This window comes from Chaetura pelagica, unplaced genomic scaffold, assembly GCF_000747805.2.
Source record: "Chaetura pelagica isolate M959 unplaced genomic scaffold, ChaPel_1.0 scaffold471, whole genome shotgun sequence".
Classification (NCBI taxonomy): Eukaryota; Metazoa; Chordata; class Aves; order Apodiformes; family Apodidae; genus Chaetura; species Chaetura pelagica.
In genome coordinates, this window is record NW_009952430.1 from 1,991,624 (window position 1) to 2,015,680 (window position 24,057).

Here is a 24,057-nt window from a genome sequence, read left to right on the forward strand (position 1 = left end):
TCGGCCTCCCTTCTCGTCTAGGCCCAAAGGGAGAAGGCAGGCCGAGCCCGGGCCCGGCGGGTCCGTCCTGATCCCTCCCGGCCCCTCCTCACACCGCCCCGCAGCCTCCGGACCGGAACCCCCGACCCGGAAGCCGTTTAGAGGGCAAGGCGGGCAAGATGGCGGCGCCCGTGCGGTGACGGGGAAAGGGCGGCGAGAGCGGCGCCATGAGCGCGGCGCGGGGCTGCGGGCCCGCCCGGGGCATGGCAGGTACCAGGGTGTGAGGGTGGGGGGGTTGTGAGGGGGGTCCTGGGGCTGCTCTGAGGGGATGAGCAGGGACCTGGGGCTGTGAGGGGATCAGCAGGGTCCTGGGGCTGTGAGGGATGAGCAGGGTCCTGGGACTGCTCGGAGGGGGTGAGCAGGGTCCTGGGGCTGCTCTGAGGGGATGAGCAGGGACCTGGGGCTGTGAGGGGATCAGCAGGGTCCTGGGGCTGTGAGGGATGAGCAGGGTCCTGGGACTGCTCGGAGGGGGTGAGCAGGGTCCTGGGGCTGCTCTGAGGGGATGAGCAGGGACCTGGGGCTGTGAGGGGATCAGCAGGGTCCTGGGGCTGTGAGGGATGAGCAGGGTCCTGGGACTGCTCGGAGGGGGTGAGCAGGGTCCTGGGGCTGCTCTGAGGGGATGAGCAGGGACCTGGGGCTGTGAGGGGATCAGCAGGGTCCTGGGGCTGTGAGGGATGAGCAGGGTCCTGGGACTGCTCGGAGGGGGTGAGCAGGGTCCTGGGGCTGCTCTGAGGGGATGAGCAGGGACCTGGGGCTGTGAGGGGATCAGCAGGGTCCTGGGGCTGTGAGGGATGAGCAGGGTCCTGGGACTGCTCGGAGGGGGTGAGCAGGGTCCTGGGGCTGCTCTGAGGGGATGAGCAGGGACCTGGGGCTGTGAGGGGATCAGCAGGGTCCTGGGGCTGTGAGGGATGAGCAGGGTCCTGGGACTGCTCGGAGGGGGTGAGCAGGGTCCTGGGGCTGCTCTGAGGGGATGAGCAGGGACCTGGGGCTGTGAGGGGATCAGCAGGGTCCTGGGGCTGTGAGGGATGAGCAGGGTCCTGGGACTGCTCGGAGGGGGTGAGCAGGGTCCTGGGGCTGCTCTGAGGGGATGAGCAGGGACCTGGGGCTGTGAGGGGATCAGCAGGGTCCTGGGGCTGTGAGGGATGAGCAGGGTCCTGGGACTGCTCGGAGGGGGTGAGCAGGGTCCTGGGGCTGCTCTGAGGGGATGAGCAGGGACCTGGGGCTGTGAGGGGATCAGCAGGGTCCTGGGGCTGTGAGGGATGAGCAGGGTCCTGGGACTGCTCGGAGGGGGTGAGCAGGGTCCTGGGGCTGCTCTGAGGGGATGAGCAGGGACCTGGGGCTGTGAGGGGATCAGCAGGGTCCTGGGGCTGTGAGGGATGAGCAGGGTCCTGGGACTGCTCGGAGGGGGTGAGCAGGGTCCTGGGGCTGCTCTGAGGGGATGAGCAGGGACCTGGGGCTGTGAGGGGATCAGCAGGGTCCTGGGGCTGTGAGGGATGAGCAGGGTCCTGGGACTGCTCGGAGGGGGTGAGCAGGGTCCTGGGGCTGCTCTGAGGGGATGAGCAGGGACCTGGGGCTGTGAGGGGATCAGCAGGGTCCTGGGGCTGTGAGGGATGAGCAGGGTCCTGGGACTGCTCGGAGGGGGTGAGCAGGGTCCTGGGGCTGCTCTGAGGGGATGAGCAGGGACCTGGGGCTGTGAGGGGATCAGCAGGGTCCTGGGGCTGTGAGGGATGAGCAGGGTCCTGGGACTGCTCGGAGGGGGTGAGCAGGGTCCTGGGGCTGCTCTGAGGGGATGAGCAGGGACCTGGGGCTGTGAGGGGATCAGCAGGGTCCTGGGGCTGTGAGGGATGAGCAGGGTCCTGGGACTGCTCGGAGGGGGTGAGCAGGGTCCTGGGGCTGCTCTGAGGGGATGAGCAGGGACCTGGGGCTGTGAGGGGATCAGCAGGGTCCTGGGGCTGTGAGGGATGAGCAGGGTCCTGGGACTGCTCGGAGGGGGTGAGCAGGGTCCTGGGGCTGCTCTGAGGGGATGAGCAGGGACCTGGGGCTGTGAGGGGATCAGCAGGGTCCTGGGGCTGTGAGGGATGAGCAGGGTCCTGGGACTGCTCGGAGGGGGTGAGCAGGGTCCTGGGGCTGCTCTGAGGGGATGAGCAGGGACCTGGGGCTGTGAGGGGATCAGCAGGGTCCTGGGGCTGTGAGGGATGAGCAGGGTCCTGGGACTGCTCGGAGGGGGTGAGCAGGGTCCTGGGGCTGCTCTGAGGGGATGAGCAGGGACCTGGGGCTGTGAGGGGATCAGCAGGGTCCTGGGGCTGTGAGGGATGAGCAGGGTCCTGGGACTGCTCGGAGGGGGTGAGCAGGGTCCTGGGGCTGCTCTGAGGGGATGAGCAGGGACCTGGGGCTGTGAGGGGATCAGCAGGGTCCTGGGGCTGTGAGGGATGAGCAGGGTCCTGGGACTGCTCGGAGGGGGTGAGCAGGGTCCTGGGGCTGCTCTGAGGGGATGAGCAGGGACCTGGGGCTGTGAGGGGATCAGCAGGGTCCTGGGGCTGTGAGGGATGAGCAGGGTCCTGGGACTGCTCGGAGGGGGTGAGCAGGGTCCTGGGGCTGCTCTGAGGGGATGAGCAGGGACCTGGGGCTGTGAGGGGATCAGCAGGGTCCTGGGGCTGTGAGGGATGAGCAGGGTCCTGGGACTGCTCGGAGGGGGTGAGCAGGGTCCTGGGGCTGCTCTGAGGGGATGAGCAGGGACCTGGGGCTGTGAGGGGATCAGCAGGGTCCTGGGGCTGTGAGGGATGAGCAGGGTCCTGGGACTGCTCGGAGGGGGTGAGCAGGGTCCTGGGGCTGCTCTGAGGGGATGAGCAGGGACCTGGGGCTGTGAGGGGATCAGCAGGGTCCTGGGGCTGTGAGGGATGAGCAGGGTCCTGGGACTGCTCGGAGGGGGTGAGCAGGGTCCTGGGGCTGTGAGGGGATGAGCAGGGTCCTGGGACTGCTCTGTGGGAATGACAGAGCCCATGTATCTGTGTGTGTCCCTCTGTCTCGGGACATGGGTGTCCTGTCGTACACGGTGTCTCTCTTGGTGCCTTTGACCAGTGCTGCCCCGGGTCAGCTGCTTCCTTTCAGCACTGCTGGGGCTGTTTCTCCAGTATAATGTTAATTATGGCATGTGCCCCATCCATTATGGCAGTGTTGAAGGGCAGGCTGGATGGGGCTTTGGAGCAACCTGGGCTGGTGGGAGCTGTCCCTGCCCATGCAAGGGGGTTGGGAGTGGGTGATCTTGAAGGTCCCTTCCCAACCAAACCAATCTGTGACTCTGATGTTGAAGTAATCATGGAACAATAAATTACAAGTGCGTCTCAGGGGAGCTGAGAAACCAGGGAGAAAAAAACACCAATCCACTGGGACAAGCCTGCACCTTCAGTTCTTTCCCCTGGAACCTTCACACCTGGTTGTCCCCCAACCCCTAAGCAGCCCTGGTTCCCCCTTGCACTGCAGTGGGAGCTGGAAGCAAGCTCAGTGGCAGAGGAGGAACTGGAGTCTAATGTTCTATTGTTTGGGTTTTTTTAAAAGGATTGTTTCTCTGGCACCTGAGGAGCCCTGGGACAAGGCAGATCCCATGCCCATTTCTGCACCTGTGCCACGTGGCCCATGACAGACTGATTACATTTCAGTACTTTAACTTTCTCAAACGAATGGTAAGTCAGGAAGTGCATTTACCCTGTGTTACTCATTCTTTTCTTTCCTCCTGTGTGATGCCTCCAAGTGTTGATTAGTTGATAAAAATCATTGTTTTCATATCTACCAAGTTCAGGCAATTCCAGGCACCTCCTTTTTTGATTGCACTGGGGGAAAAAGCACTTGGCAGCTAAAACATCTGAGGTTGGAGACAGCCCAGTGTGACGAGGACAGTGGCTTCTGCCACAGTGTGTCCCTTGCCTGATGGTGGCTTTCTGTGCCTTTCAAGTGGAGAGCTTGTCTCACACTGAGAAATGTGAAAGGAAACTATTTTCAAGCTTGTTATTTGTTAAAATGCCAAGAAGCAAATCAGAGTTTGAGCAGTAGTCATACAGGTGATGGGTGGAACTCACTTGTGGAGGTAGCATGGACAGTGTGTCCTCAGCAAGCTGCTGATGACAAGAAGCTGGGAGGATTGGCTGATCCACCTGAAGGCTGTGCAGCCATTCAGAGAGATCTGGGGAGCTGGGCAAAGAACCTAATATGGTTCAAAAAGAACAAGTGTAGACTCCTGCACCTGGGGGGGAGTGACACCATGCACCAGAACAGGTTAGGAGCTGACCTGCTAGAGAGTAGCTCTGTGGAGAAGGACCTTAGGGTCCTGGGGGACAACAAGTTATCCATAGGGCAGCAATGTGCCCTTGTGGGCAAGAAAGCCAATGGTATCTTGGGGTGCATTAAGAGGAGTGTCTCCCAACAGGTCAAGGGAGGTTCTCCTCCCCCTCTGCCCTAGTAAGACCAGATCTGGAGTGTTGTGACCAGTTCTGGACTTCCCAGTTCAAAAGGGACAGGGATGTGCTGGGAAGAGTCCAACAGAGGCTACAAGGGGGAGGAAGGGACTGGAACACCTGCCTGATGAGGAAAGGCTGAGAAACCTGGGGCTGTTCAGTCTAGAGAAGACTAAGAGGCGACCTTATTAATATTCACGGATATCTGCAGGGTGGGTGTCAAGATGGAAGGGCCAGTCTCTGTTCAGAGGTGCCTGTGATAGGATGAGGGGCAAGGGGCACAAACTAGAGCCCAGGAAGTTCCACCTCAGCATGAGGAAGAACTTCTTTCCTGTGAGGGTGACAGAGCCCTGGGACAGGCTGCCCAGAGAGGCTGTGGAGGCTCCTTCTCTGGAGACTTTCCAGCCCTGTCTGGATGCCTTTCTGAGTGACCTGTCCTAGTTTTGGTCCTGCTCTGGCAGAGGGCTTGGACTTGATGATCATTCAGAGAACTCCTTCCAACCCCTGTGATTCTGTGTGTTCTGAATGAACAGTTATCAGTTAATTTGAATAAAAACTCCTGAGCTCATTAACCTAGTGGGTTACATGCTATAGTTTGATGTTAGTTTTAGGTGTTAACAGAGCTGTATTTATCATTGAAACCCTTGAAATTGCATCTTCTTTGAGTGATTGTATTGCTTGTAAGAGGGTGGCAGCAAAAGCCACTTTTGTTTCCTTGTTGATTTGAGCTGTGTTCACATCACTCATTCACAGCTGAAATTTCAGATTCCTCTTCCTCATTATAATTCTTAACTTGTAAATGACCCGTTAAAAGCTTAGTCTTTTTATGCCTGTCCCTGTGCTTGAAATATAAAGTATTTTAGGAAAGAGAATCTAAAGACAGGACAAGCCAAGTGCTTGTCTTCTTCATCTGTGTTTTATTCTCTTAAGAGTCCTAAAAGAGAAGAAGCAGCTGTCTCCTACCTTGCCTTTCAATAGATATTCTTTGGAACTGCTGCTGAAAATTGTGAAATTTCGTAAATTAGTGTGAAGTTTGGGATAAACAGTAGTAGCCTAATGTGGGAGATGATTTTATAGCATTGGAGGTAGATTTTGTTTTTCTGAAATTTTCTGATTGTTTGGGGCATATCTTGAAGATGCACAAAGTTTAGTGCTTAAAAAACATGATTAATGCAGTTGGGAAATGAAGAGCTGCCTTTGGGATCTCTTGTTCAGCTTGGGAAATGTTTCAACATGTGAATTTACAGAATCATAGAATGGTTTGGATTGGAAAGGGCCTTTAAGACCATCCAGTCCCACCCCCTGCATGGGCAGGGGCACCTCCCACCAGCCCAGGCTGCTCCAGGCCCCATCCAACCTGCCCTTCAACACTGCCAGGGATGGGGCAGCCACAGCTTCCCTGGGCAGAGTTGAGTGTTTGAAATTCAGGCTAACTCAGTCATGTCATAATAGGAAAGAATTCTCCTAACAATAGGACTAATGTTATAATATAATTGATGTTGTTAATAACTTGAAATGGACAGAAATATCATCTTAACTATTCATCTCAACATTTCTCCTTCTATTTAGTATGTAACACAATGCAACAAAGACCTCAGACAACGAGCCAAACCCAAGTCAGATCCAGTTCCATCTCCTTTTCGTGAGCTTCAGCAATTAGATCAAGAGAAAAAGGTTATACACAAGATTAGACCAATTTCACCTGTTCCTCAGCCTCTGTCTGAGCCATCAAGCAGAAATGGGTTGAGAGAAACGGAGTCAGCTGCAGAAACTGAAGATTCACTCACAGCAGTAAGAGCAGAAGCCAAAGAAGACAGACAATGGAAAGAAATGAAGCTACAGCTCAATGATTTACCAGGAATTTTGGCACGGTTGTCCAAAATTAAGCTCACAGGTACAGCTGGGCATTCTTTACCCCTTTGTGCATCCTCTTTATATCACAGTTCTTCAATGTCTTACTGGTATGTGTAGGTTTTTGTGGGTAATTCCCACTTCCTGTGTCAATTCCATCCAATGTGAGCAGGGAAAATCAGGTTTTATGGAAGCTTTTAATAGTTTCCTTGAAATTTGTTTAAAAACAGGGAGGAGGAGCTTGCATTGCATTGTCAATGAGATTTAGGGAACTAGAAGAAAGTGTGGTCACAAAAAATGTGGTGAAAATGGGGTAGGAAGAGAATTGACAAACATTGTGTCAGGTACTTAAAGTTGTCTTGATTATATTTGCCAATATTCTGGCTCATTTTCTTGCCTTTCACTTTCGTACTGCTTATTGTGAAATTGGTGGTAAAAGTACCAGTAAAGATAATTAAAGATAATTCAACTCATTTCCTATCTTATAAAAGAAAATGTTGGAGTGAGACTAATTAAAGTTTCTAAAATAAGGCACAATTTGCTTTTCTCGTCAGCGCCAGCGTCGGATCTTCAACCCAGCAGTTTGTCTTGTAGCCTGACTGCATTCTTCCCTTACTCTGGGGGTAATACTTAACAACTACAAATAATTCCTTTGTCAGTGGGTAGTGCTTTTTACACTTTTATATGTAATTAAACTCTAATGATCTGACAAAAGACTTGCATCTTTTCTGGGCCAGGGCCAAGAACAGAGACAGTTTCCTAGGTCCCAACTGTGATGTTCTCTCCAGTGGGTGAAATTTAATCTTGGTCACAAAACTGTTCTTCTTTGCCATAACAACTTACCATAAAAATCCTGAATTCAAGTTTACTTTTTGGAACTTTGTGTTGCAATATAGAAGTTTCATTGGTTGTTTTCTCCATGGAAAAATTACAATGCCCACGTGTAGTGTCCAATGGTTATTGAGGTTGTTCTCTAATAAAAAGCCTTCAAGTTCTCAGTGTTGATGAGGCATCTCATGTTTTGGACTTGGCAAAACTGATCTTGCCTGTATCAGTTTTGTGTAGGTCTTTGATTTTATTTATTTATATATATTTTTTTTTTAGAGAAAAATAAATTCTCTAAGATCAGTTTTTAAGTTATGAATGACACACAACTCAATTCCTTTCACCCATGGAGTTCTGATAGACCTCATATCCTGTGTGGGTTTTTTGGCAGCCTCTTTATTTATGCTTCTTAGAGTATGAAATAACAAAAAACTATACTCTGCATTATGCTAAAATGGGACTTCCTCGTGCCCTTTCCTTTTCCTGCTGCTGAAGTAAAGAGAATGTTTGTTTGTATCTGAACTGTAATTCACCTTTGAAAGGAAATGAGTGATGCTGTTCCTGTGCCCTCCTGCAAACTGCAGCTCTCGTGGTTCTGCTGTTAGAAGCTCTGCCTTCCCAACAGGACAAGAGTTTTGTTTGTACTCTGTTGCCATAGAAAACAATAAGGGAACTTCTAATTACTTGTCTCATAATCTACCTTTTTGTGTTCAGTTTTCATCCTTTCCCTTCTCTGTGCTATTCTCTGCCTCCTGTCTCAACAGCTGGATCTTGACATCCAGGCACTTGACAAGCTAATGCATTTGTCTGATTAAGGTTTCAGAATTATAAATGTCTTTTTTTTTTTTTTTTTAAACTAATATTAATGTGTTCTGAAAACAAGAGAGATGTGAAGGTATGGAAACAGGAGAAAATCCAAATAATTTATAATGCAGCCACATTAAGAGCTTCAGGTTGTCTCATCTTAGAATCATAGAATGGTTTGGGTGGGAAGGGACCTTAAAGACCATCCAGTCCCATCCCCTGCCATGGGCCGGACCCCTCCCACCAGCTCAGGCTGCTCCAAGCCCCATCCAACCTGCCCTTCAACACTGCCAGGGATGGGGCAGCCACAGCTTCTCTGGGCAGCCTGGGCCAGGCTCTCACCACCCTCACACTGAAGAATTTCCTCCTGATCTCTAACCTAAATCTCTCCTCTTTCAGTTTAAAATCATTACCCCTTGTCCTCTCACTATAACCCCTTGTCCAAAGCCCCTCCCCAGCTTTCCTGTAGCCCCTTCAGGCACTGCAAGGCTGCTAAGAAGTCCCTCTGGAGCCTTCTCTTCTCCAGACTGAACAGCCCCAACTCCCTCAGCCCTCAGATCTTAAATTTGTCTTCAAGTTCACACTTCAGTGATGTTTTACCCAGTGGTCACAGTTGAAAATTAGGAACTTTATTCAAAAACACAGGAAAATTAAACTTCAGTTTTTAATTTGGGGAAAGTGTGATGAAATGCTGAGTATTAGAAATGTTCTGGTAGATGCTGATACAGTAAAGGATGCCTTGCATGTTAGTCCTTTGGTAGGGACAGCCAGCTAGATCTACAGCACCGTATGTGGCACTTAGGGATGTAGTGGCCTGAGTCAGGTGCAAACTTCACTGCTAATTTCTAAACAGCTGTAGATTTTTTAATCTAACTTCCCTTGAGGAGGGGACTTTGTCTTGAACATATCTCTGTTTCTACTATGCCTGGAAGAGTCCTGACTCCAGGCTTCTGGAGCACAGATCTCCTTCAGAAAGCCATACCAGAGCCCTTATGTTTCAAGTATTTATTTACCTTTCTTTTATCCTGTATTTTAATATACTACAATTAGCATTTTTATTTGTCTTCAGAAACTTGCTAATTTCTTTCTGAAGATTCCTTTTCATTCACAATTGTGTATTAGCAAGTTGTTGTTTACCCAGGAATCATGTGCAAAGCCCCAGTCTGTCCCTTGAGGTCTGTCTTTTATGGCATCTCAATGCAAAGCACTTCTACCTTCCAACTCTTCCAAGCTGTTTGGGACTTTTGCTGCTCTTTTTTCTCAAAGAATGTTTTAATAGTCAATGCATTAAAGCATGGTAAATATTTTTGTTTCTGTGCTGATTACTGGAGACTTGTTTCAGATCTCATCAGAGCAGGTTCTGCACTTGGTATCTTGTTATGGTTCAGTGTGTTAAGTATCCATACATCAAATTGTAATGTGCATGTTACAGGCAGAATCACAAGACTGATATAACCAGTTCTTTGAGGCCCATACATTTGTTAGATACTTGTTTTTAAGGTGAAGTTTTATATATGCCTCCTGATCACTAGTAGCTCCTTCCATAGGTGGGAGGACGTGGGCATTCTCCAGTCTTTAAAATTCTTTTAAAAGACAGATTTGGGAGCATCTGTGCTTTAGTTTTGAAGTATTGTTGGAAATATGGGAATTTTTCCACAGAGCAAACATGTTTCATAAATTGAAACAGGAGATTCTGGCTTAACATAAGGAAAAAGAAAAGTTTGTCATGACGACAGTCCAACTGTGGAGCAGGTTGCCCAGAGAGGATGTAAAAATTCCATCCTTGGAGATAACAAAGCCCTAAGGGGCCTGGCCTGAACTCAGGGTTAACCCTGCTTTGGGCAGGAGGTTGGACTTGGTGGTCACCTGAGGTCCCTTCCAGTCTGATTTTCTCTGTGTTGTTGCTGGACAAATCCCAGGAGTAAGGGCTGCCTGCTACAAAACTGGGCATGGCTTCTGTGACATGGACTTACTGACACACATGTAACATTTGCAAAGTGGACAAATGTTAATTTATGAGCATTTTCAGCCTTGGAGACTGAAGTAGAGCACTTTTTTAAAATTTTATTTCCCCATTTAAGAAAATAATCCTGTTTTATTTTCTAGAAATCAGCTGGAATTTATGGGATGTGAGTTTGTGTCTGTGCATTAGTGATGCTCTGGCATGAAATTGTTGAGCTGGAAATCAGAAGCCTGAGGCATTTGCTGCTGAATTGTGATGTAATCATGAATATCCTGCTTCATCTCTGTCTGTTGAATGTTGGTAAAAGGCAGATGATGGGTCTCCTGCTTGGCATGAGGACTCTTGAGTGTTACCAAACCACTGCATAACGGAGCAACAATGACTAAATAAGGGGCCTACATTGTGTTCATAGGCCTAAAAATCTGGTAACAACCTCTCCAGTAAAAAAAACAAACATGTCTTTCAGTGGAGATCCAGTACATTTCCATTTTATTCTGGAATAATGACATTTATTATGGCAGTTATGCTCTGAATGGGAGCTTTAATATAGCCCAGACCTTTGACAAAGATCTATCACTAGTCACTCCTTGGGTTATTACTAGTCAACATTTATTCTCAGTTCTAAATATATTTCATATGCCTGTCAAAGTAGTTCTCATTTTGTAATTGCTAAACCAGTAACTATTATCCTATCAAGGAAACAAAGCTCAATAGTGGTAGTTTTCTGGCAGTTGCTACAAGGAGAACTAGCCAAATAAAACCAAAGTATTAATGCAGTTTATTTTTTTTTCCAAGCATTTTAAAATTGTTTGATGGTAAAAGGAGACTTAGCTGCTCTGTTCATAATGTTACAGGATGTGATGCAGGGACTTGTTTCAAAATATTGTCCCAAATTTAAGTTTGCTCCAGGAGTTTGGCCTTCTTTAGTATGCAGGTTTATAATCTACAGCAAAGCTTAGATGTGTCTGCCCCAAACAAGTATAAGTTTAGAAAGTAAACGTTGGTCAAACGTGTAGCACTAATGCTGATGCTACGTTTAGCTTTCCAGAAACCAAAGTCTGAAAACTCTGGAAGGAAAATTCCATCAGCTCTTGGAATGCTGGTTTCCTTTAAGGAGTATATGAACATTTGCAGTAAAGCAGTGAAATTTTTTCTTCAAGTAGAAATACATTTGCTTTTGTCCTGTAGGTACTGATAGTTCTTCAGCACAGGGGTAGAAAGAAAATCTAAAGCTCAACTGGTTTGCTTTGACTTTCTATGGTTTTGGTTTGGTTTGGGTTCATTTTAATAGGACCTAAACAAAATATGGCCTGGTGATTGGTACGCTGAATATACTCTCTTATGGGGACAGGCTGAGAGAGTTGGGGTTCTTGGACTTGGAGAAGAGAAGACTTCCGGGAGACCTTAGAGCCCCTGAAGAGGCTCCAGGAAAGCTGGGGAGGGACTTTCTACAAGTTCTGGTAGTGAGAGGACAAGGGGTTTTAAGCTGGAAGAGGGGAGATTTAGGTTAGATATTAGGAATAAATTCTTTAGTGTGAGGGTGAGAGCCTGGCCCAGGTTGCCCAGGGAAGCTGTGGCTGCCCCATCCCTGGCAGTGTTGAAGGGCAGGTTGGATGGGGCTTGGAGCAGCCTGGGCTGGTGGGAGGTGTCCCTGCCTGTGCAGAAGGGTGGAACTGGGTGATCTTCAAGGTCCCTTCCAACTCAAACCAGCCTGGGATTCTGTGATTCTATGAAATGACAGGGATTTATAAAGGCAGATCACGTTACAATGAAGGTGAAGAGGAATATAAAGAATACTGTACACTGTAGGCTTTTTGAAGACTGTTTTAATGCTAGAAACATTATAATTCACTCTTTTTGTCACTGATCCATTAATTTCTTTTTCATTTACATTGAAATTGGAGACAAGTGTTCTTTGTTAATTTTTCTAAAAGCTAAAATTGTTTAAAAGACTGAAAATTATGTTTAGGCTGAGATCATAAGTTTTAATCCCGGCTTCTTTTGGAGAAGCTTGTTTAATGCCAACTCTCATTAACAAATCTTGAAAGGATCAATTCCATCTATTATGCAATAACGTGAAGTTAATTTGGCCCCTAAAGCACTAAACTAATAGGGATTAAAAAACAAACAGAGGCAATGACCTCACTCCCTTGATGTGATTTCAATTAAATATACTTTTCTTCCATGAGGGAAGTAGAAGAGTAAATTATTGCTTCCACAGTAAAAAAAAATAAACTTCCCAATCCAAAGGGAACATTTTCTTATTATTTATTCTTAACGTGTTGCACTTAAACTGCTGGTGATGAGACAAGCAAGGGATGCCTCGTGGTCACTGCCCAAACAGCTCAAATACCTGTTCCAATGGGATAAGTGAGGGGATGTACTACAGGCTTTTTTTAATGAGATCCTGGTAAGTCACACTGAAATGTCTGGCTAAAATTAATCTGGAGAAATCAATGGAGATTTAATTAGCACTGTGGCTGTACAGTATTAGAATTTCTTTGAGGTCAGTGTAATGGTAATGTTACACTGACTGTTTGCCAATCTGCTCCACCTTCCTTCTTCAGCAAATGAGTTGGTGTTTTCCCATTATAAATTGGTGTAAAGTGCTCTCTAAGATAAGTTTTAATTAAATTCTTGTCTAGAAGTGCACGTGTGATTTATTATGCAAAAAAAAAATGCAATCACTCTTAGAAATGCAGACACCACTGCTTTTCTGTCAGCTTTTCTGGGTGTTTTTTAACACTATCGTTTGTAAGACAATGCATTTGATATTTTCTTGTGGGCTCTACTAAGGATTCAAGAGTTTTGAAATGAAGATGCTGTTCTTTTCATATAATAATTGGGGTCCAGACTTTCAGATATGGTCAGCATCTGCCTGTGTGGGGCTGCAGAGTTTGTGGCTGCTTCACAGCTTCCAAGAGGAGTAAGGCCTTGTGGCTTCACTGGATTTTAGAAGTATTATATATTATGTATAATATTATAATAATATTCAGTTGTCAATGGATTTGAATACTTAGAGCAACGTTTTGATAAGCAGCAAGTTTTCTTCACTGTCTTTTTAGGATTAATTCCTAAGGTTCTTATGCAAGCACAGTTCTTAAAATTAGCACTTTGCCTGTGCCTCGTTGCTGGCATGTCTCTGCCATGACATTTAATTTTTCATCTCAAGTAACACTGCTTAGTAGATAATCCAGGTATTTTCGGTCAGCAAAGGTTATTTATTTGTCATTTAACTTCAGACAAACAGGAGACTTTGTAGGAATCAGGAAGATAAGCACATTTAGATTCATTGATTTGGGCTAGCTGAGGTCTGGAACATGGAATTACATGCAAAATATTATTTAAATACTTTCTGTTTAATAACTGCTAATTTGAGATTGTAAGGTTCAAGCTCATGACCAAGATATTCAGTAAATGTGCTGACTTTTATAGAATAAGAAATTTTTCATGTCATATTATTTCTTGCCAAGGTTAGGTTTGTAAGATCTGTAATTTGGGTGATTACAAATATTAGGAGTGAGGCTTGGGTAACTTTGATTTTAAGAATGTGATTTGAAGAACTGTGCTAAATTTACAATTTTGGATGACAATTAATCCACTGAATTTTTGAGGCCTGTAAATGTTGCTAATTCTGTGTGATGACATGATTGTTCCTTCTGCCTGATGTGGCCATGTCAGATGGGAACAGGGCATTAGAGTTGCTGGAACAAAGGTATCTCATGTATGTGTTGCATGAGGCAGTTTGATCCTGCAGCAAATCCATGAAATAGGGAATACAGGCATAAGTTTTATTCTCCCCTCTTGTAACGTGCTGATGCTTTGGGGTTTCTCATGTCCTCCCTGACAACTCTCCTTCTCATCTTCGCCTTCCTTCTGTAGGGCATTAGTATTAATTGTACTCAGTTCATGAAGCTGCTTTGATCCATAAAAGTAGTCAAAAGTTAATCTGCACAGGAGTTCTTGCAGCGTTTAAAAGCCTTCACTCTAGTGGTGTGTAGAAAGGAGATTGTTTCTTGTTGGTGCCTTGACCCATGCTCTCACTTGCCTTGCAGCTCTGGTGGTGAGCACTGCATCTGCTGGCTTTGCTATGGCCCCAGTCCCTTTTGACCTGACCTGTTTCCTGCTTGCCTCCCTTGGAACTGGACTGGCATCCTGTGCTGCCAACTCCATCAATCAGGTCAGTCCATCTCTTCGTCTGTACCACAAACTGGTGGTGTCCTGGCTTCTGCAGTGGTGTCAGGGGGTGGCTTGGAGGTCTGTGCCATCAGCTGCCACACGAGCTCTGAGCCACTGACACTGCCAAAGGAATATATGTCAAGAATTGAAGTGTAGTTGCTAGGCAGTGTATTTTTTCAGAATTGAGTTGATGAGGTTTTAAGCCTCCCAATAATAATGTTTATCTTGATAATACCAAGCCTGGGTCACTGAAAATGACACAGGAAGAGCTAATTGGAGTGTAAGAATAGCTATGGGGGCTCTAGCCTCATGGGGCCTGGTTTCTGGGGTGCATCACTGCATGACCTTGTTCAGAGAGCAGCTCAGAGCACCTTTCTAAACTGAGTGGGACTTGGGCAGGGTTTGTGCTTCTGTCCAGGCAGGAACTGGGGTATCTCCTGCATATCTGCAAAATGTACTGAAAATTCTCTCATGTGGTAGGTGTTTCATGCTGGAGATGTTCCAGGTGCTTCAACTTGAGCTTCCTTGCATGTGTGAACGTGCCCGTGGAGCTTGATGCTGATCTCTCAGCTCTCCTGCAATCCAGCTATGAAGCAAAGTTGCTGCCAGGCTCTTCCAGAGCCCCAGAGGAGAGCCTTACTAGTGAGCACGTTGCAACACTTATGGTGTTGATTAGACTTACAAAGCATAGTAGTGGCCATGGTCACTCTCAGTTGTACATGTGCCCTGGATAAAGAAGTGGCAGTACCAGTGACAACTTCAATTGCAGTTTAGGGTTCCAGCAGTCACTTGGGGAGCAGGGGGACTGAGTCCTGGGACCCTGTTAGTGGGACAGGGCATGGAGGTTTCCTGTGATCTGTATCCAGGAGTCACCTTGATTGCGTGGAGCTCTTTGATGTTTACACCTCAGAACACCCCAGGTGTCAGTGCCCAATGTGCTTTTTGAGGTTGCACCCATAAGCATGTGTCTTGCTCAGAAGGAAGTAAGTACAGATTCCTTTCACTGAGCTTCATGTCAGGGCAGGCAGCTCACTTCCTGTGGTTTCTCTGCAAAATAGGAAGGATGCTGCATCATTTTTTGTTGCTTGGAAATATTTGGTAGCCTACCTTACTTGAAAACACTTAGGTAGCCTTGAGAAATAATTTGAAGAAAGTCCCAGTGTTCTCTGAAGTACCCATTGGTCATCATGTACATCTGTTGCTCACTGTTCTGTTTTGGCTCAAAAGCAGCCACATTTTAAACTCTTGGAAGTCACTTTTAAAAATCTTGCTTTTAAAAATCCAGAGATACTTGGGAGTACCAGAAATCCTGTACCATCACTTCAGAGTTGGACACTTTGAGGCCTGCTGGGATGGGAAACACAAGTTAGGAGTGCAAGAACTTTGTGTTTGGGCTCATAATTCAGTATTTACTCATTGCTGTCTCACCAGAGGAACAGCTGTTAATATGCCTTTATATAGAGAAGCTTCATCCAGCCTCACAAGGTGGAAAACTGCCTTTCACAATCTCAGCTTGAAGTTTGCACACTCACCCCTGTGAGCCACTAGCCCGTGCAGACAGCCCTTCATGGCAGCTGCTCTTGCTAAGGAAAAGAAAGCAGCAGAGTTGGTACCAAAGCAGAAGAGCAGAGCTGTGCTCTTGTGACCTTGTCTGTCAGTGGATCCTTGACACACATCTCAGTCGCTGAGCGTCCTTTTCCTGGTGTTGCTGCTGGTGCAGTGTCAGAACTGGCTGGGAGTTTAATTTTCAATATATACTGTAATCTTGGGTATCTATCTCGACCTTTGGGAAGGAGCACATTTGACTTGGAACTTCCTTTATTGCTACTTTGCTCTGTCCAGTTCTCCCCATGCGCGTCCTCTCCTCTGGCAGCTCATGACTCATGTTTCCCTTGTTGCTCTTTGCTGTCCCTTAAGGACCTTTTTATATGATAACCGTCCTTCCGCTTCCCGTAGTGCCATAAATCTGGACATCTTTAAGGGCAACTTGTCTTTCCCACCCCTCATTTCCCTGATAAATCTTAGTTCACAATTTACAATCCTCAAGTATGTCGTGGGAAGGTAAAGTGTTGATTGTGTAAGATTCCTCCCCATGATTTAGGACAGGATGTGAGGATCCTGGTCCTGTGAAAGTGCAGCAGAGATTCCTTAATGTTCCTGGAAGTATTGATAGAAATTTTGAACTGTTCAAAAGTCTGTGGTTTGGGATTTGTTGCCTTCTCTTGGTTTTGGATTTTTTGCCTTCTCTCAATCACTTAATTTAACAATGAACAAGCTGAAGCCAGTTTACTCCCACTGATTTAAGCTGCATTAACTATTTAAGTTGAATTATGTGGGGAGGGGAGCCAGGGCTGTGCTAAGTAACACAGAGAGACCAAGAAGTCATCTTTGGTCTCTTTTTTTAATTATCACCTACTCTCTTCATTTCAGATACCTATGTATTATTAGACTGAAGACATTTTTTCCTAGCCTCAAGAGCTAGAAAGTTAGAAAAGTTTGCCAGAGTGAAGTTTCATGCCCCACTTTCACTGTCCTTAACAAGAAAGCACTAATAAAATTATGAGATTTGGCAACATTGTATTTTCCCATTATTTGCAGAAGTACAATATGGTGGTTTTTTTCCACCAAAGACATGTATTTACAAACAAGTTTCAGAATACATAAATTCTAAATTCTAGCTGTACTTTCTGATGCAAGTAGAAGGAATGTATTTCTCATGTATTTCTATGACAATTCTGAGAAATTGGATAATTATTCTAATGAAGTGGTGAGGTTTTTGGTGTTGGCTTTTTTTTTTTTTTCCTGTTTTTGTGTTGTTTTGTCTTTCTAAAATGCCAGTGAAAAGATTGTGCTTGAAGATACCCTGGAAAATACAGACAAAAAGTACCTGGGCATGGGTTTGCATTAGGGGGAAATGTGGTGTCTGTTCTACAGCAAGGTCTTTCTAGAAACAATTGTTTAGAAAAAATCAAAAGAAGTATCTTGGAATGATTTATGTTAGACAGTAGTTTGACAGAAACAGAATCTCTCAGGATGGGGGAAAATGTTATGAATTCTGGGGATCTGGATAAATATCAGAGGGTCCTTGGGTTTTCCTGCAGAGTGTGTTGGGGCTTGAGGCTGTGAACTCCTGCTGGAAGGTGCCAAAGAAAAGATAGTGGTTTATTTCTCTGGTCTGTTACCAGCAGTTCTGCTTCTGCCTCACTCCTTCATATCACAAGACTTCAGGGTTGTCCTTTGCACCTCATCCAGCATTTTCATGGCACAATAATCCTGTGGTGCCTGGGTCTCTTCCACATCATGCAACACTGTGTTACATCCTTCAGCCCTTCACTATTGTACTACAACATGTCACCACTTTTCACTCCCACCTGCTAAAACTGCTTTCCTCTTTTTTTTTTTTTTTCTTTTTTTTTTTTCTAGTGGTTCTCTTTCTTTTTTCCATCATTGAAGTACTTAAAATTATTTTGGACAGGTGTTCTTTATTGGTGCTCTAGCTTTTCAAAGTAATCAGTATTTTACAGGTTTTTTTATTTGAAAAAAACAAAAATCACTTAATGCATTTACCCAGGCTGAGACACATTTTTGCTGTAGCACTATTAAGCTAGCAAAAAACACTGGAAAATCTGATTAGAAAAGATCAGTCTTATTAATTGCAGTTAAGGTAAGGAAATGGAAATATGTTCTGGGGTTTAATCTTGTAAACACTGCATGTTAATCTTAAATAAACCAAATAATTATTCCTAGCATATCACTTTTTTTATACTGCCCAATTTCCTGCCTCTCAGTGTTGTCTATTGGTATGGATACACAATAAGGTACTTTTACCTTAGTTTTGTTCCTTACAAATGACCAAAAAAAGAGTATTTTTTACCTTGGTTTTCTGATTGAAGACCCATTTTGTAATGTATTTTTCCCCTACTGTGCTCATGCTGTCATAGAAATGCAGCGGGAGAAAATGCTATTAAGTTAGTTGATAATATTCTGCTTTTTCACAGCTCTGGTTTTTGATGATTTTTGAAAGCTGACTCAAATTTCAAGGAGTAGTCTTACATTTATATTATGGAGAAGACATGTCGTTTTTGAGACTTCTAAGATAGCCTCTGATTTATGGAGAAGGAGATAAAACATGAAGAGATGTTTACAACACAATACATGGCATTAAAATGTTAAAGGAGTCACATGCACATTTTATATGTCAAGAACATTCTTCTGTAACTGCAGCATGGTTAAAAAGTGGGAGAGAGCTATAAAGATGAAAGCAGGATGTTTAAAATGGTTTGAATTTAATAAGCGAGAGATAAAATGATGTGGTTGGATTTGACTGATGGTACCTTGAAAAGGAAGCAGACTGGACTGAATGAGTATCTTAGCTCAAGTTAATTGAAAATAAGAAACAGAGTAAATATGTGAAACTGAATGAGAGAACAAATGGAAGAACAGTCAACATCCCTGTCCCTCCAGGGCCTGAGCTGATGGCTGTGGTTTGCTCTCCACATCATCCTCTCCTGACAGCGCTGATCCTTAGAAGCTGATCCTTAGAAGCTGATCCTTAGCTGTGATGGGTGGGAAGGGTTGGTTTGGTGTTCAAATAATGGGGTGAAATTCTGGGTCTAAGCTCAGCTGGCAGCCCAGGGACCTTGTGTGGGATCCTTTTGTATTAGGACAAACTGTGATGGTCATTTGGATATGCAGTGATAGGCCCCAGGTTAAAGTCAAAACAAAGCTGCCTCTCCTCCAGTTTTTAATCCTCTTCCTATCTCTGTGCTGCCAGGAGGAGAGCTGGAGTCTTTTTACAATGTTTTGCTCTCCTTTAATTCCTTGATTGATTGACCAGTAGTCACAAAGCAACCTAAAAAGTTCGTTAAAAAATTAATAATAAACATACTTAGGTAAGCAAATACTGCTCCATCCTCTAGAGAAAGGTCAGCTGAAGCTTAGAAACTTAATAGCATTTTGAAATCTTCATCCTGCCTCTCTTGCCTACAAGTGAATCATAGAGTCATGGAGTGGATTGGGTTGGAAGGAACCTTAATGATCATCTAGATCCAACCCCCCTGCATGGGCAGGGACACCTCCCAGCAGCCCAGGCTGCTCCAAGCCCCATCCAACCTGCCCTTCAACATTGCCAGGGATGGGGCAGCCACAGCTTCCCTGGGCAACCTGGGCCAGGCTCTCACCACCCTCACACTAGAGAATTTCTCCCTAATGTGTAACCCGAATCTCCCCTCTTTTAGCTGAAAAACATTCCCTCTCATCCCATCACTCCCTGCCCTTGTCCCAAGTCTCTCCCCAGCTTTCCTGGAGCCCCTTCAGGCACTGGAAGGTGCTCTAAGGTCTCTCTGGAGCCTTCTCTTCTCCAGGCTGAACACCCCAACTCACCCTCTGAGGCTGTTATTTGCTGTAGTGATAATCTGAGGTTGACATTTTTATAGTTGTCCACACAAATATGGGTTTATCAACAATACTTAGATTCAGACCAGTCTGTTCCTTTTCAAGGTACCATCATCAGTCTACCATGGAGTCTTAAGTATTGCTACAACATCAGCAGCTGAAGTCATGCTAATGTGTTTGGATTCCTGGGCTCCATAACAATGAGTCAATGTCTGTTGTATAGTTGTAGTTTTCTGAACTACCTCATGTTTAAGGTCACATAATGGGGTGAAAGGAGTAGGAAAAGGTAAGTTTGAGGGGGTTCTGAATTTTGAAGTAAACCTTGCAAAAGAATCTGTGGTGCTGATTGTGAGAAGTCCAACACCTTGTTCCTCTCTCAGGATATATTGGCTGTAACTCTTTCAGCTTGCTGGGCCAGGAAAAATTGTAATTCATTTTTCAAGGAGGAAAAATAACCCATGAGGAATTGGTTACGCTGAACACCTGCGTGTGGGGAGGGGGGTGCCTGGGAGATGTGCCACCAGCTTCCATGGAGGAGCACAGTCTTCTTATCAACTCTGTATTTTGTTTCAGGGTTGTCAGGCAGAAATGATGATGATTTTCTGTGAATGAGGTGCAGCATCTGAAATAGTTTTTCAGTATGAACTGTTCTTTTCCCCAGTTGCTCCCAACCCCATGAAGCAGTTTTTGTGAGTGAGAAGGAACGTGGAAGGCTTGTGTGTGGTTGGGTCAGACAGATTTTGTAAGCATGAAGTTTCTTTACTTTTTATCTTCTTTAGTTTCTGCAAATTTTAGAAATATTCTGGTTTCAGCTTGATCTAAGGCCATGCAGTACTGCTTGTTTCTCAGTTTCCCCATCTGAGAGCTGTTTAATGCAGGGCTTTTGATTGTAGAAGTTAAAATGGTTCACATTGGACCCCAAGTCAACTGTTTGCTTTCTGTGGCTGTGAAAACTAATGTGAAGTGATGTGACATGAGTAGTTGTGTTCCTCTCAGAGAGAGCTGCTGTGGTTTCTGAGAAATGCAGAAAAATCTGTTCTGAGGATTGAAGCAATAGCAAAAATAAAACAAGTTTTAAACTGATGTGCAGAAAGTGGTGGTTAGTGGTAGATGCTTGGGTTATTGAAGAAATGGAAAAGAAAAAATAGCAGGAGTCTGACAGTCCCTCAGACCCCTTCTTTATTTTCCTATGAAGAAATTCAAAGTAAAGAGAGAACAGCAGTAGCTCTTTTTGTATTCCCCCAGACCAAGTGTTTTTTGATAGTATCTCATCATGCCTAAACTTTTCCTACCAAATCTGTTTTGTGGAATGGCTGAAGGTCTAGAGTGGCAACTTGCAATTCTGACTCCAATGCTACTGATAAATAGCATTCAGACCCAACTTGGGGGGAGATGACCTCTGTCAGATCATCTAGCCCACTTCCACTCCATGCAGGAGGTTTTTCCCAAGCAATCTCCTCCAAATTCTGTCTTGTCCACTTTTTGAAAGCTCCAAAACTGTATTTCTTTGCTTCTTCCCCTGGCAGGTCACTGCACTGCCACGTGTGAATGGCAGAACTTGTTTCCAAGGCCAACAAGATGTCTTCCGTGCAGCACACTTGAGAAACCAGACGAACGATTAGTTTAAAGTGATTTAGAAAGGGCCTAGAGCGACTTTCCGAGGGTTTCCAAATGAAAACGTTTCCTGCCCAGCTCACAGCACCTTTGCCTTCCCACGTGCCTCCCGAGCCGCCCGCTGCTGGGCGCTTGTCCTTCAGCGGCTGGAAATGGGGCGCGAGTCAATCAGCCTGCACTCCTGCTTGCTCGGTGGAGATTAACACCTGATGCATCTCTGTCTCTCTCTGAAGTCCCCTTTGTTTTGACTGAGCAGATTGCCTGCAGCAGGCGGCCTTGCCTTTCATCTGCCCCCCCCAGTGATCAAAAGATTGTCAGGAGTGGTTATTAAAACCTGGTGTTTAACTCTGGAGCACAGGACTGTCAGTGGTGGAGGCAGCCTCTGATGTAATTTACAGGATATCATAAATACAAGAGAAGTGCAACACTGGAAGTCTATCTTATGCTCTAAAGTGTGTTGATATATGTCGCTTTTGGTATTTTAACTGCTAGGCAACCTTCATTAGTGGTCACTGAAGATCATAACTTAGGGCTGTGTCAGATGATTCTCAATTGCAACAGTCAGATCAAGTTGGGGTGTAGGAATCCTTGATAGCAAATAGGAGCAGCTCAGCTTGTGAAGGTGTGTTTGGTGAGCACTGGTGAGAACCAGCCTCTGAAGGACTGGTACAAAGATAATCTTTGCAGAGCATAAATTATTTGACCTACGATTGAAACTTGATAAAGGAAAAGTATTATAAATTAATGCAGATCATTATTGGAAGAAATCTTTCCTCACATGTGTGAGTGTGGCACAGGAAGGGTCTTTGAAAGAAAGTGGGTGGGTTCTAATAGCCCTCTAGAGAGGGGCACTTAGACCCCAGTCTGAGTGTGATGTTCAGTAAAGGCAATGAAAATAAATAAAAAAGCATCTGTTTTAACTACTTTGCCTCTGTGGCATTAATTATTAGCATAAAGATTGAGATTTCAGAGGAGTTTAACAAGAAATGTTTTGATTTTATTTTTCTGTTATATATTTCATATATATTACGAGCCAGCAAAAAAAAAAAAAACATTAAGTGGAAAAAAAGTTATATTTCATGTTACTCCCTTTCTTTATGGATCATCATGCTTCCTGATTTAATAAAGAAATCTTTTGTGCAGATGCACAAAATAAATATATCCCATTGTTTGTGAATTAGCGAACAGGGCAATCAGGGTAAGGGTTGGGTGGCACTTTCTCTCCCTGGTTGCGTTTGTTGATGAGCAGTTTATGTCATAAAATCATAGAGTGGTTTGGACTGGAAAGGACTTTCAGATCATCAAGTCCAACCATTATCCCAGTGCTGCCAAAGCTCTAAATGAACACCAGGGAGTGGGTAGGATGGTAAATGGGATTTTATGGAGAAGGTGTAACTGGGGGAACTGCAGCCTCCTCTGTGCCACCAGGACAGTGCAAGGGAAGCAGCCCTGCAGGGTCCTGGGCTTTCTGTCTCCTCAGCTGAAACTGCTGAGCAGTATGGTTTGAGAGTGAATCCAGAGACAATTCCTGTTGTTATTCTGCAATACCACTCTGATAGACAGGAACTTTTGGGTGGTGACTGCAGAGACCCTGTAGCCTGTGTGTGTACGTGAATCCTTGGGTCAGTGTGTTTTGGTGCTGCAGGGAGTTTTGCCTCTTTGGAACCATGCTGGAAGGGGCTCTGGAGATACTGCAGGCAAGCAAGGTAGGAGGAAAAGAAAGAAATAATTTACCAAATGATTAATTGTCAGGAATACTTTGGTGGTTTGGGGTTCCCTTTAGATCCAATGCCAGATTTCCCCTGGAAACCCTGATCACAGGCAGAACAAAGGAATTTCAAAGGACTGAAATGATGGAATGTGGAGAGAGCACCAGACAAAAGGGAAAACCTAGTACTTAATAAGATTTATCTGGCCTTTTGATCCATAGGGGTATTGCCTTTCTAAGCTCAGAAAAGGAAAAGTGAAAATAATTAGTTGATATTTCTTTGTCAGTCTTGTACATGTTTTGATGTTTTCCAAGTAACTGAGAATCTCTTCAGCAATGCAAGTATTAAATTCTAGCCTGGTTAGATAATTAGTGAAATGTCATTTTCTTTTTGTTATTTAAAAGGTGTTATGTCATCTTGCTTATTGCCTTGAGTTAGGCTCCTGACAGTTTCAAAGCTGGCAATCCAGTACCTTGTGTGCTGTGCTGTATGAAAAATAACATGTATGCAGTGAAGTACAACTCACAAGGGTTAAGGAAAATTCCTCATTCCCTGAAACAGCCCAACCAACACCATTTCCATAAGGAAGAACTCGCTGGAACACAAACCCAGAGCATTCTGACAATCCCATTCCTTTGGGATTATTTTAAGGTTTTCTCTTCAAATTTCCATTGTTAAAAACATACTGCATAAATGCCCTGAGTTCCACTGCTGCTTTGTCCTCATAATGTTGGGTAGGGTTTATGTGCAGTAAAATGTAGCAAAAGTCCTCTTTAATTTTTGAATGACTGTCACTGTTAATGCAAAGTTTCTCTGCTTTGTCTTTGTTAAATGCTCTGGTTATCAACAACTGTTCCCACCAAGAGGGAACCTGGGTAGCAGAGAGCTGCTGGTGCTTTGCAGCTAGCACTGCCAAAGACAAGTAGGGCTGGAGCAAACGCTCCTAAATGTTCTTGTTTGTATGGGCTGCAGGACCTTAATTTGCCTTAGGTGGCTTTTGACTTGTTGAGTTTTTTTCCAAAGCTGCAAGATTTTACAGTAAAGCCCAGTGCAAAGTTGGTTCTGCTGACCTGGTCTGCCAGAGCTCTGTAATGGGTTTGGGGCAGGCAGGTGCCCCAGGGGAATAATTTCTTTCTCTGTTGTAGCCAAGCAGGGAGAAGGAAGAAGAGATACCTCTAGATTTGAGGAAAGGGATGAGGAAGGTCTTTGCACACCTATTCCTAGGAAAGAG

General features: G+C 45.2%; 1 protein-coding gene across 1 annotated transcript in view; it reads left to right on the plus strand.

Annotated features, from left to right (window-relative positions):
- Positions 1 to 206: 206 nt before the first annotated feature.
- Positions 207 to 24,057, plus strand: part of LOC104398189 (protoheme IX farnesyltransferase, mitochondrial) — a 108,151-nt gene continuing 84,300 nt past the window's right edge. The window contains exons 1-4 of the mRNA XM_010008243.1: positions 207 to 249; positions 3,595 to 3,719; positions 6,057 to 6,381; positions 13,986 to 14,110. Of these exons, the coding sequence (XP_010006545.1) occupies positions 207 to 249; positions 3,595 to 3,719; positions 6,057 to 6,381; positions 13,986 to 14,110 (618 nt within the window). The remainder of the gene's footprint in view (positions 250 to 3,594; positions 3,720 to 6,056; positions 6,382 to 13,985; positions 14,111 to 24,057) is intronic.